Source organism: Cynoglossus semilaevis, chromosome 11, assembly GCF_000523025.1.
Source record: "Cynoglossus semilaevis isolate Cse_v1.0 chromosome 11, Cse_v1.0, whole genome shotgun sequence".
NCBI lineage: Eukaryota > Metazoa > Chordata > Actinopteri > Pleuronectiformes > Cynoglossidae > Cynoglossus > Cynoglossus semilaevis.
The window spans coordinates 9,423,331-9,436,552 of NC_024317.1; the positions used below are offsets into that span (position 1 = coordinate 9,423,331).

Here is a 13,222-nt window from a genome sequence, read left to right on the forward strand (position 1 = left end):
TTTTCCCTGCTTCATTTCTCACAAGGGTCAGCCCCCTAACTTCTGATTGGCTGCTGCTGACTCCACGCCTGCCTTATTACGTCCCTTCGCTCCAATTTGGTCACATAAACATGAGGATACCGTCACCTTAGGGTGCACCACAACAGCAGCCGCATTGATTTAAAGCTCTTCGCACGAGACCGTCCACGAGTCACATTCTGCCTCCTAGTGCCAGTAGGACCTGTATGGCCCCATCGACCGTCATGTCCACTTTGACCGCTGGTTTGAAAACCGAAGACCTATCTCCGCGCGCGGCTCTCCTCGGCAGAGACGAGATGCAGACCAGCCTGAGTCCCACAGAGGAGACGGGCAAGCCCAAAGTCGCGATCCTCCCCTTCAGTGTGGAGGCGCTGATGGCTGACAGGAAGCCCAGCAGCAGGGAGGTGCCGTCTCCGGACACCGCGTCCGTGGCCGGGACGTCCCAGGTGCTGGGAAAGAGCGCACGGGTGAGCTCCTTCGGCGGTCTGGATACTTCACTTCCTGCCTTACCCATGAGCGCTTCGTTTCCAATGGGTGACATCATGAACATGCCAGACGACGTGATGATTAAACCCGAGAGCCCGGACACGAAGGAAAGAACTTCGTGGCTACAGAGTCCTCGCTTTTCACCCACGCCTCCACGTAAGTTCTACAGTTAAGCTGTCATTGAAGAGGAGGAAATAGTTTGCATCGTTTTGAGCAGATATCGGTTCGTTAATGATATGCCATTATGTCATAAATATGTCAGGAGTGCAGTAAAGAGTCGGAAAAGTGACTTTTACGCGCTGCATTACGCACCGTAATCCAAGCTTCTGAATTATTTGCTAACGGAATCCCGTCTCTGTACTGTTCTGTTTTGATACCGCGCTGTAACAAAACGGATTCAAATTAATATGAATTTTCTTTTTTTTTTTTTTTACAGGAAGGTTGAGTCCTCCCGCCTGCCCTCTGCGAAAACACAAGACGAACAGAAAGCCCCGGACGCCGTTCACCACATCCCAGCTGCTGGCCCTGGAGAGGAAGTTCCGTCAGAAACAGTATCTGTCCATCGCCGAGCGCGCAGAGTTCTCCAGCTCCCTCAACTTAACGGAGACCCAGGTCAAAATCTGGTTTCAGAACAGGAGGGCGAAAGCCAAGCGGCTACAAGAGGCAGAGCTGGAAAAACTGAAAATGGCAGCCAAGCCCATGCTGCCACCAGCTTTCGGGATTTCCTTTCCACTCGGCGCACACGTCCCCGCGTCCTACGCAGCTTCGCACCCGTTCCAGAGGCACTCGCTGCCGGTTTCTCCTGTGGGACTGTACGCGGCCCACGTCGGATACAGTATGTACCACTTGGCTTGACCAGGACGCACGCAGAGTACTTTCTTTTCTGACAACCCCGAAGTGAGGTGAGGGAACGGACGGACAGGTGGGTGAGGCGGCTGTCTGCAGTGACATGGCTCGATGTCGCACCGGGACTGAGAGCCAGAACACTCCGCGTCCTTTTTCAGGACCCAGAGGTTTACCCACTCCATGCCAGTAAGTTCACCCTCTGCAAAACAAACAATCCAGCTTTACGAGTCATTTACTCCTAATCGTTAAATCTTAATTCGAGATTGGAAGACAAAAATACATTTCTGAGAAATAAATGCGTGAGAATAAATGACCTCAAGGTGGATATTTTTGTGATGCAGAGAGGTGCAAACCATCCAAAGGACTATAGACCTGCATGAGAAATCATGGACAGTCAAGTATGCACAGCAGTGTGTGTCTTACAGTGTGTGCAGCAGTGGTGGCTGACTTTATGCTGATCACGGCCAGGTGAAGGGCTACTCCGGAGCATCAGTGATGCGCACCTTCGCACTGATCTCTGCTTGGTGGGTTTCTGTCACACTGCAAATGCTATACTTGTACAATTTAGTTTGCATTTCTATTAATGCGAAACTAAAAACCAGTGTCAATGAATGCTCTTTGTGAATTTGGAGAACCACAGCATTTGTTTTGTTTTTATTCCTTTCTAATTTCTTTTTTAAATAACAGCACCGTCTGTTGTCAAAATGATTCCCTTCGGAAGGGATATGTGTACTGTAAAATTAATGTATATTTGAAGAATATTCTCATTTATATTATGAATATATTGGTGACATAACTTAATAAATTGTTTATTCTTTTTTTCAAGAAGAACCTCTTTCGTTTTGACTGACACTTGCACGGTGTCTGCTGCACCAACACTTGACTATTAAGTAAAACATCAACAAAATAAATACAAAATATAAAAATTCATCACTGACCTAAAGATGAACGCAAGTAACTCGTGTTCATATTTGATAAACATTAGCTCGAGAGATGTGATTGATCAAATACATTTATTTATATTCCTATTTAGTGATATATATATATATATAGGTATCAGTAATATAGATGTAAAAGGTCCCGTTTGGCTCAGATTATAATTATCATGTCAGTCTTTTCTGACTGTGTTTAAACGTGTGACATGTTTTTGTGGAATGTTTTTCCTCTGCTGCAGCTGTTGCCCATTGCTGTGAAACAAATAACCCAGATTTTGTTGGCGCCAGGAGATTTTTTTTTGTGTTTTTTGAGGGGAGGGGGGGTAAAGGGGGGGGTGAAGACTAGGGGCTGGACTGGTGTGACACACTGACAAGCAGTTGTGCTGACTTCAAAAACACACCGATAAATACTGGAGATTACTTCTCCAGGGCTAAATTGCTTGTAAACAATCCACCCGAGTATCATTATGGGGCGTTTAGGGGTGTAAAACGATCCAGGTGACTTTTAGCTATCAGGGCAGAGGGTGTTATAGGAGCCATGTGCCACTCCACATTTTAAACACATGACATTCCTGCATCACACCGGTTCGAACCTCCTGCGTGTGTTTGTGTATTTGAGCGAGTGATGACCTGAGACAAATGACAAAGCAGGGATCAGCGTAGAAGAAAGACAGAGGGGAAATTACAGGCCACTCCAAAAAAAGGCTTTCTCTCCACTTTGCTGCCATTCAGGCAGGGGTTAAATTGGAGTAAAATAATTGCTGTAATGAGCAAAGGCAATCTGCCGCAGACTGAGGCCGGCTCCAGCGAGGCTGTAGCTCCAGGCAAGGCGGAACTTTTATCATTCCTAAAATGTCAACGGGGGACTGGGACGGGCAACACACACACAGCTCTTCTCTGAGGTTTCCTCCTCCTCAGCCAAGGCCTGCGAGCACTGCTTCACTTCACAGGGGAAGGTTATTTATTACCAATATATTTAAGACCAGTTACAAATGACCTGACTCCACCCGTCTGAGGAACGACTTCTACTCCTAACCGTAGTATCTGCCGTCGATATCTCCTTTCGACTGTTCGAGCTGCTCTGTTTATCCATGAGACACGAATTAATACATAATCCCCACGACAATACGCTGAAATCACACGGATGAACGCTTCATCTGAAGAGAAAAAGAAACCTGACACAAAAGAGCCAAAGGGGATCCGTCCTTCTCTTTTGAAAAAAACCCTTTCATTCTTCTGCGCCCTCCCCACCCCTGGCTCTCTATCTTGCCAGGAGTCAAGTAGAAAACAAAACTCACTTGTTTACATCATCCAGAAAGATCACAGGAGGCCGTTTGACTCCGCTCACAAACCCATTGATCCTCCCGGAGAAAGCGGTTTATATGTGGCACCGATCAACAGGAATGGTTGGGGGGAATGGTCTGTCTTTAACTTTGTCCAAGGGTTTGAAATTGGGTTATTATTATTATTATTATTTGGCTTTTTAATACTGATTTATTTACTTTATTGTCGAGCACTTCACCTGTTTGATTCCTTTTAAATCCTTATGCAATTCTTTGCGGATTACTCCAAGAACAACAAATGTAATTTGTATTGTATTTTTTTTTTATAATAAGTTAGTTTTTTCCAGTATCTATATGTTATTTTCACACATGGTTCGGGCATCATTAGATCGTTTTTAGAAACGTTTTTTAACGTGAATTCGTCACAAAATTCACGTTGTCGTTTGGCTCGACATTCGCCTCAGTCGCTATAAGTATCAACTACAACCACGTCCATATTTCATTAGAATTTCTCGTAAAATTCCAACCTATAATCCTGAGTTAGATCTTATGAGCACAAAGTCTTAAATGTATTTTGAGCGAATTTAATTTAAATAAAAACAAAATGAGACCTGATCTCGTGATATAAAAACGACCGCTTGGATCTAAACTACCAAACTATTGTCTCAATACACATCAATTAAAAAAAAAACTAGCCTCAACATTATGATTCAAAACAAACGCTGTGACATGACAGGAAGACGTGCGTCCATCAGCTTCTTTCAAACACCACATCACCACCTTCTGTTCAAAGACGGAGTAACACTCACAGTCATTTAAAGACTGTCTGAAGTCATTCAATGAAATTAAACCTGCACTAAAATATCCATTTACAACATTTCTTTGCGCATGAATAAATCAGAGGATTTTGTGCACAATATATAGAGCGTGGATAAAATACATTGACTGCTCGTAATCAGTGTTTTAAATTCACTGGGGATTTTTTTTTTACTGCTTGAAATTTACAAAAAAAAAGATTTAATTTATGCAACACGTTAACTCTGAGAAAACAGGTGCTGTGCAACAATAAATTCATTCTTGTCCATGCAGGAAAAAAAATAATTTTATTAAAATGACTGTACGTGCACGGTGTGTTATAACCTCCTAAACGCCACCTTCTGTGCAGCTTGGCTGCGGATACATGGTGGGATGGCAGCCAGCCACTCATAACCATATGCTGTAAATATTATTAATAACGCAGCGTGGATGTTGTAAATCACTGTTCGGTCGCCGCTCTGATAGACATCAACACCAATTTATCGTGGCCGCTTTTAGTTAAAGGGGGAAAAGCGGCTATAAAAAGCAGTTTCCTGCAGGAAACCAGATGTTCTCATATTTAAGGAATTTACAAATATGTTACAATAGTGACACGTTTACGCAGCAGCGTGCAATAAATCCAGCCTCTGTAGAATTTAGACCAAAGGCTGAGAGTCAGGGAATATATTTAGACTTCGTGATGGGGAATACATAAGTCTCGTACATGCACTCGTTTTTTTTTTTAAAAAAAGTGTATTTATAATATCGCAGAATATCAGAATAAAGGGTTTTTTTTGCATTTAGGATTCGCATCATTTCCCCACACTCCCCACTAGCGGTGATTCTAAAAACACGGCTCCCAGCAGGTGGTTAGCGAAACCTTTTGACTGCGTCAAAAATATTTTGAGAAATTCATGTTGGGGAATTATTTTATACAAATGTACATTTTTAGAACCTATGTTAATTTAAATGAATAAAATATTCTTTCTTTAAATGAAATTACAGCAATTGCACAAACTAATGTGCAGTGCAAAATGTATTGTTTTAATGTTGGTGTTCCTGCTTAAATTGGTTTCTCTTTTTGGAAATGCTCTCCATAAGATCTTTTTTTTTTTTTTTAGGTGTCACAAGTTTTTAAAGAATCGTTGCTCTCACAAAGCATGAGACCAACACTGAATAAAATACGAATAGAGAGCCACATGGTGAGAGTATTATTATTAGAAAGAAAATATGTCTAAAGACCATTTAATAACTGCCAGGACCCTATAGTGAATGACGTAGTCCAGGTTGGAATTGGAGTAGCAAAAAAAAGACACTAAGAGTCATTGGATCGGACTGCAAGGTTCCAGACCAAGAAAAACTCATCTTTAGGACAAGGGACTCTTCTAAACCAGACAGATGTTACAGTATGTGCTACGGAAAACCAGGGGGAAGTGGACACGTTCATGAAGCTTAGTGTACTCTGCAGTAAGAAAAACTACAACACTCTGTGTGTTTTTCTTATTTTGTACAGAGGGAGAGGCATTGGCCCTAAAGAAACATCTCTCCACAGTTAAAGAGAGGTTGGCGGTTGTTGCTGGGAGATTTATTTTTTAGTTAATCTAACTTGGAATTTGGTCAGGGTGTAGGAATTATAATTTGTACATGTTAAGCAGTTTTTTTACCTTATGACGTCACCTAACCACTAGTGAAGAACTTTTTTAAATGATTCCACGTAACGTGGCGTAAACTGTAGAAAATCTGTGGGGTGATCTGGACTCCAGGGTCTGGGCCAGACGACCATCAAACCTGGAGAGTTTAGCCAAACAAACGAGGGCTCAGATTTCCCATGAAACCGTTTTAAAATGTGTAAAACTACATTAAACGACTCTAATAAACAAAAGAAATTTAATAATCGGTTTAAATATGACTCAAGAAAATGTGGGTCCTGAGGCTGGATACTTTAAATATTTCATAAACACTGCTCTACAGGGAAATATGGTGTGTGTCAAAGTTTGGATTTTGTGGCTGTTTTGGCTTTTTTTTTAACCATTGTTTTACACGTGTACACACTTTGCCAATTTACAACGAGATTATTTTGTCTAAACAATAACGCCACAGCTATTATTAACTGCATTTAATGAAACATTTAGTTCACTTGACTGAAGTCTTTTGCCGGTGAGAGACTTCAGGCGTCTCATTGCTGAATAATTACTTCAATGTGCAAACAATTGTACGTTTATAAGGTACATTTACTGTTGACAGCTTTGGACCAATAAATGTGGAGCTTTAAATCTCACTATGGGCTGAAAACTATAACCCCAAAACTCCATGCACAGCCACGTTTACTGAGCAGCATAATTACAGCCAGTGCATGTGTGTGAGTGTGTGTGTGTGAGAGAGAGCGAGAGAGGAGAGAGAGAGCACGCGTCCCAGTCCTCTATTGAAAATTAAGGGGGAAACGCTTTCTTATGTGCACTAATGAGGCAAAGTTTCTTTCAAGATGCAATAAAAAAGCTTAATGTTATGGGAAATGGCCTGAAGTACTCATAAACCAGCACAGCATCACACACTGCATCACAGAAACTATATTGTAAATAGGTTTCTGATATATATCCCTTTACAAGTTAATTTATCTCAACAAAGCAGAGAAGGATTGCTGTCACCCTGCAGCCAAACTGTTGTTTTATTAGGAAACATTTAGCATTTTTGGTGCAGTGTCACAGATCATAAAATTGCTAAATTACACGGCTGCCTGTGGCTCCAACGTTCTGTTCTGGTTTTGCCTACTTTAATGATGATGATAAGGTGGATTCTGCAGCCCTCTAATGATAATCACTTAGTGCAGGAATTAAGCCTTATAATAACTGCACTGCGGGGTCACTTCCTAACAAGACACATGACACAGGCTCACATTTTCATTTTTGTAATTTTTACTGCTTAGTTAATTAGCAGTAAATGGTTGCGATCTGATGTTTCAGAAGTGCAACGACTTGAATCTTTGGCACAATGGGATGTTCTCCTGTTGAAACTCGGGTCAAACTAAATTAATAGTGCATTGAATGTATGCTGCCTCGTAGGCATAGTTTGGGTGTGTCGAGTGTACTTGTGAGTGTTACAGAAAGGAAGCAGGTAAAGATTTATAAATTACTTTAAAATTGTAAAGATTTGAATGATGATAAAGGACATTCTGGGATTTTACATTTATGTGTTGATGATTCAGTGCTGCCGGAAAAATGTGGAAATGTTACTGGTTATTTACCTACCATAACTAATGTTACTATTGAGCTAAAACGTTTGAGTGTCTCTAAAGACAGACATAAGAGGTAACAAATTTTAAATATCAAATTTCAGTCAGACAAACATAATATATAGAACTATTGAACTAAATTATATATGAAACATCTTAATCCAAAAACTTCATCACAGTTCATAGTGCAGTACTTCATACACGATGCTTACAAAAAAAACCTGAACTGTCCCTTTAATTCGGCCTGTAGTCTAGTCTAGCCAATCAGGTTCCACCTTCACAAACGCTACTGGGCACAGTCACACGTATAGCTTCAGATAGAAAAAAACATGTTAACTTACAGGTATGTCCATATATATATTGATCACACCATTTGAAATTGGGCATAAATAATTATCACAACGAAGACAACACTGAATATACCCTGGTATATGCAAACATTAAAGACATACGACTCGGATTTCAATCACCTGTGTACAAGAAAAACAAAACACATTTTCTTACCTACTTTAAATGGCGTCATATGCAAAACAACTACCAAGAATGCGTAATTATAGCCGTTTATAGCAACAAATAAAGCTTTTTTAAATCAATGTTGTTACATGCCATTTAAGCTAAGGTGATATAAAAGTATTTAAATCTGTTCCGACAGAGAGATACTTTTTCTGGCGCTGTGATATGCTGCTCTGGATACCAGCACCATCTTGTGGTCAATGCAGGTAACAACATACAGCAGATGACCAGCCATGGAATGCTTTCGTGCAATTAAAATATACTGACGAGTACACTGTTTGCTTTGTAGCTAAAAACAAAACGTTTACGTCCAAGAACTGACTGATTCTGTATTCATCCATTACGCACTGCCATGACTGACACCAAATCGAACCAATGATATTCAGAACTATCTTCAGTCTAAAGAACAACGAAGTCAAAGAAGTCAAGGAAGAGACGGCATGAACAAAGGTTAAGAAACCTTTACCTGACGTCATGCAGTCTGTCTGGAGTTTCTAATTCTACATAGAACTTGATGTTCTACGTAGAATTACAAACTCTTACAGTTGCTACCTGAAACCATTAACCGGGGGTATGAGACATGTTGGAATACAAACTCATTCTGCTGTGTCACTGTTCATTAACTAACTAAATAATGCAATAAAAACATTATATACTCCTAATATACTAATATACTCTTCATTTATCCCCACAGCCCTGAAAATTTGAGTTTTGCCATCAGTCTTATAAATGTAAGAATTACTGCCATCTACTGGGCTAACTTTGCCTGTTAAAAATTGTCCCTAAAAGGCCGGTATTTACTCGTGTGGTTCGTTCCTGTTGGTCCGAATTAATTATATAGGTTGCTGTGGAAACATTTCAGCACAAGATGGCAGCCTCTGTTAAACAAATCCCTCTCCGTGTATCCATGTGTAAGCCGTCCTGTACACCACAGCTTCAAAGCCCTCTGTGTCGGGATCCATGTCGTGCTGCAGATTCTTTTAATTAATGCACAGAGAGATTTGTCAAACAAGTCCCTGCTGGCAGCAGCAGCGTTCACTAACCTCAGCGTCATTTGTCAAAAGGTAAAGACAGATGACGTTTAATTGGACAGATTAGCCATCACTAGAAACATCCAAGACACTGAAGTATTTACAGGGAGCTGACGTGGTTGTAAATCATTCCCCACCGTGTCCTCACTTGACTGGATCTTAAGTCTCATGAACAGGATTCAAATCAGTTGTAGGATCACGGCCACAAACGGGATATTATGTGGTAATAAACACATGCTGTACCTTTTGACCCTGTGAAATAAAATTTATGGCTATAGTGGAACAGCTTGATTTGACTTGATTTCTGGGAAAATGTCAAATATTTAAGCTATCTCTGAAGTAACTTGTAGCTTAGATTTATTCTTCTTGTAATAATAAGTATTATGTAATAAATGCATTTGGTGCTACTCCGTCAATCTCATGCTTCAAAACAGTTTCTTGGTAGAAACAGACTGTTGTCTACTATCTGGAACCCAATAAAAAAACAAAGACAGTCAGAACTTGCTCTTACTTTCGTAGATGTGTTGAACAATCTGACCAACAGGGAGCAGCAGAGGCCACAGACGCCACAAAAGCAACGCATCATTACTCTGTGCATTCGCCCTGGTGGAGAAAGTTCAAGTTATTTTTGTCAACAAAGTGAAAACCGTGATTTATGGTAAAACCACGTAATTCATTACACTTCATAAATGACATATTCGAGACCATGACCAAGAGTTTTTAGTGGTTTTGTTGGAGAGAATTCAGTTGGACCGAAACGATAGTTAGAACAGTGTTTCTGTGCCCAGTACTGTGAAAGAGAGGGGTTTCTGTTGGTAAAAGTTAAACCACATAAACAGGTATGTAAACATGGGTTCAATCAAGACACTCTCCCTGGAGCCTTTGATAGCAGAGATATATAAATAAAGAACAGATATACGTTTGTTCAACCAGTAGCAGAGGTCAAATCAATGTTAACTGGTTTTGAGCTTCACTCAAAGCTGCTGCTGCTGCAGCAGCATCATTCCATCTGAGGTTCAAACAACTGCGCACTGAACGTAAAGAGAACTCTGTGCCACCTTAAGGGCATCAACTGTTTTTATTACATACCAAATTCAACCACGCTGTTTATGTCATAAAATGTTTACAAAATGCTGCATAGTGCTCCTTTTTACACACGCGACTCAGGTCTAGGGTTATGGCAACACAAACACATTTCTCCTGATGATGCGCGGCCCTTTCATCAGCCCCTCTAAATGAGAAGCAGTTAAAGGACCAGCGCAAAAACATCTCTTATTGGTTTATTATTTCAAGGTTTTCGCCGGTATGGTTGGCATTCAGGATATTTCCTGTGGAAAGTTTTGCTCTCCTGGCTGGAATGTGGCCACATGTGTCCTCTAACATGAGTGTGCAGCTCACACACAGAGCATGAACACAGGAGTGAGCGTCCTGCCAGGAACATGCATGTGGTACACTATAGTCTGTGGTGTGAATTTTGCACGTGTTTGTAGAAGCTGTTTAAATATAATGTGTGTGTACTAGAGCGGTGTATATCTTTTGTATGCACTCCCTCAGGCTCATCTGTCTTCTTGCAACAACTGAAGCCTGTCTTCTCCATAGTACGGTCTGCTGTGACCAGTATCTATGGCTTCACAGTCGTCTGTGAAAAACACCAGGTCCTGCCAAAGTAAAACACACACACGTGGTCACGAGTCACTCTGGGTAAAAACAACAACAAGGAGAGAGCAGGAGAAGGAGATCTTCTCACCCGATAGCAGAGTCTGGTGATGATGGTGTGCAGGTTCTGGACTTTTCGTTTGAGCAGCACCATCCTGGGGCGAGTTTTGCAATACGGGTTGGGATGGTTGAGCAGCACGTAGAGAAAGTCCCGTAGCTTGGTGGTGACACATGAGTTCTGCAGAAGATAAAAGAACAGTTTTCATTATGAATGTCAGCGTCACCTGTTTCCCACTTATAGTTTTATTGAATCAATGAAATTATTTCAATGTTTCATATAAAAGTATTTGCCTGTGCCAGTGGATGTTTACAGACGCTGGATCTGATCCAGTACATTTATTCTGATCTTACAAACACTCATTGTAACAAATCATTGACTATTATTGAAAAAAAAGGTCACATGGAAAACCAATCAAAACGACAGATTGGTTTGATTCTACTGCAACTAAATCATCGTCATGTGTGTTTGTGATTACAAACACCGCATCGTCTGTTACTGGGTCTAATGTCTTTTTTTATATCTTTCTGAAAAGTTGACAGTGGTTGTCAATGACTACATCTTCATGATGACTACTAAAAATATATTTACAGTGTTTTAAAATAAAGGTATTTAGTTGAGATTATGAGTTGTCCCATTTGTATTTCCCTTTATATTCCCATCTTAACTGTGGCTACCGCTAACAAAAAGTCGATTGTGATTCTTTTTCTTCTATTCACAGAAATAAACCAATACTTGGTCAAGAGTTGTTTCAAGCAATTGTTTCTGAATTCTATAAAAAAGTAAATATAAATATAAAATCAGTTTAATCTAATAAATTAAGTTTACATTTTCTTAATAAAATTACCAAAGTACTTTGATGAAATCTCATGCCACAATTTTGCAGCCATAAGAAAAAACCTCTAAGTTTGCATGTTGTGGAGCGTCAAACACGTCCTTGTATTAGCTTTAATTTATAATAAATACATGTCCAGAAAAAAAGGAACAATATTAATCTGGACTTGTCCTGTCATGTGATCACTAATCACTGTAGCTTCAAACTTACGTGCACGTCAATGAAGATGGTTGGCAGGAATTCAGCGCAGGGTTTCTGTAACACGAACAGCATCATTAGCAACACAGTCACTGAGCTCCGAATACAACAATAAATGTTCTGCATATCAGTGACAAATTAAAAGCAACTTACCGTGCGGTGATAAGTGTGTATTCTATCCAGCAGAGTCATGACTTCTTTGCTGAGGGTCAACGATCTGGAGTAGCAGGTCGGGGGCGCGCAGTTCGACAGCGCAACAGCGCCGAGGAGACAGAGGAGAGCGGCCAGTTCCTGCCTCATCGTCGGCTCTGTTTCCAGCTGCACGGCAAACACTGATCCGAGTAGTGACAACGAGGAGGGGGTAGTTGTTGCTGCAGTTTTAAGGATGAAGGGGGTGGGCGATGACGTGAACGCGCCGCGAGATTGAGGAAAACATTTGAGGAACACACACGGACACTCATGAATAAAATTCGCAAACTAAAATTAAAGGTACAGTAGGGGAATTGCTGTTTTTGAGAGCAAACCAGTGCCGACTTTTAGTCAAATACCGAGGTGACGAACTTAGTGACGTAGTGAAGTATTCTGTGACTTCGGACAAATAAACCGATATTTGTCAATCACGAAACCTGAGATGTTTATGTTCAAGTTAAAGGAACACACACGGACACGCATGAATAAAATACGCAAACTAAAATTAAAGGTACAGTAGGTGGAACTTAATATATATATATATATATACACACACAGTATATATATACTGTATATATATAAATTTATATACGTATATAGTTAAAGTGTGATATATGAAAGACGTAGTTTGGAAACGTCAACACAAAAAGAGCAATTTTTTTAAATTTTACCAGAACAAATGTAACAACACATCTACACAAACATTTAGAATAACTGAAGTGTGAACCTTAGAGTATTGTTATGATTCTAAAGAACAAAGAAGTTAAAAAGAAAGCCTCTGACAGTTATTAAAATATATTGTTTGGCATGTTGTGCAACAAAAAGCACATTATGCTAGTAGTATACTTAGTAGGACACCCTCACTCCCACATGGGCTGAATGACACTACAAGATGATGAATGGTTCTATGCTCAGAAATGGTTCTATGATCACTAACTGATGGTCATTCTGTGTTGAGTTTGCATGTTTTTACTGGAGTGTGAGTGGGTTTTCATTCTAGACTTTCTCCTCTGACAGCCGAAAAACATGCGGATTGAGGATTAGGTTAATTGGACACATTAAATTGACCTCAGGTGTAAGTGTCAGGGTAAATATTTGTTTCACGCGGTGATGGACTGGGGAACTGTGCAGGGCATACTCCCCCCCCCCC

General features: G+C 40.5%; 2 protein-coding genes across 2 annotated transcripts; one reads left to right on the forward strand and one right to left on the reverse strand.

The window, feature by feature from the left end:
* Nucleotides 1–224: 224 nt before the first annotated feature.
* On the forward strand, nucleotides 225–2,314 carry msx1a (muscle segment homeobox 1a). Its single transcript, XM_008320426.3, has 2 exons — nucleotides 225–660; nucleotides 941–2,314. The coding sequence occupies exons 1-2, from the start codon at nucleotides 225–227 to the stop codon at nucleotides 1,357–1,359; spliced, it is 855 nt and encodes a 284-aa protein (XP_008318648.1). The 3' UTR covers nucleotides 1,360–2,314.
* A 7,881-nt stretch (nucleotides 2,315–10,195) lies between these two features.
* LOC103386249 (cytokine-like protein 1) lies at nucleotides 10,196–12,298 on the reverse strand. The gene is made up of 4 exons (XM_008320427.3): nucleotides 12,037–12,298; nucleotides 11,896–11,940; nucleotides 10,884–11,030; nucleotides 10,196–10,794 (listed from the first exon to the last, which is right to left on the reverse strand). Exons 1-4 carry the CDS (start codon nucleotides 12,181–12,183, stop codon nucleotides 10,693–10,695), a joined length of 441 nt encoding a protein of 146 aa, XP_008318649.1. The 5' UTR covers nucleotides 12,184–12,298; the 3' UTR covers nucleotides 10,196–10,692.
* Nucleotides 12,299–13,222: the final 924 nt, after the last annotated feature.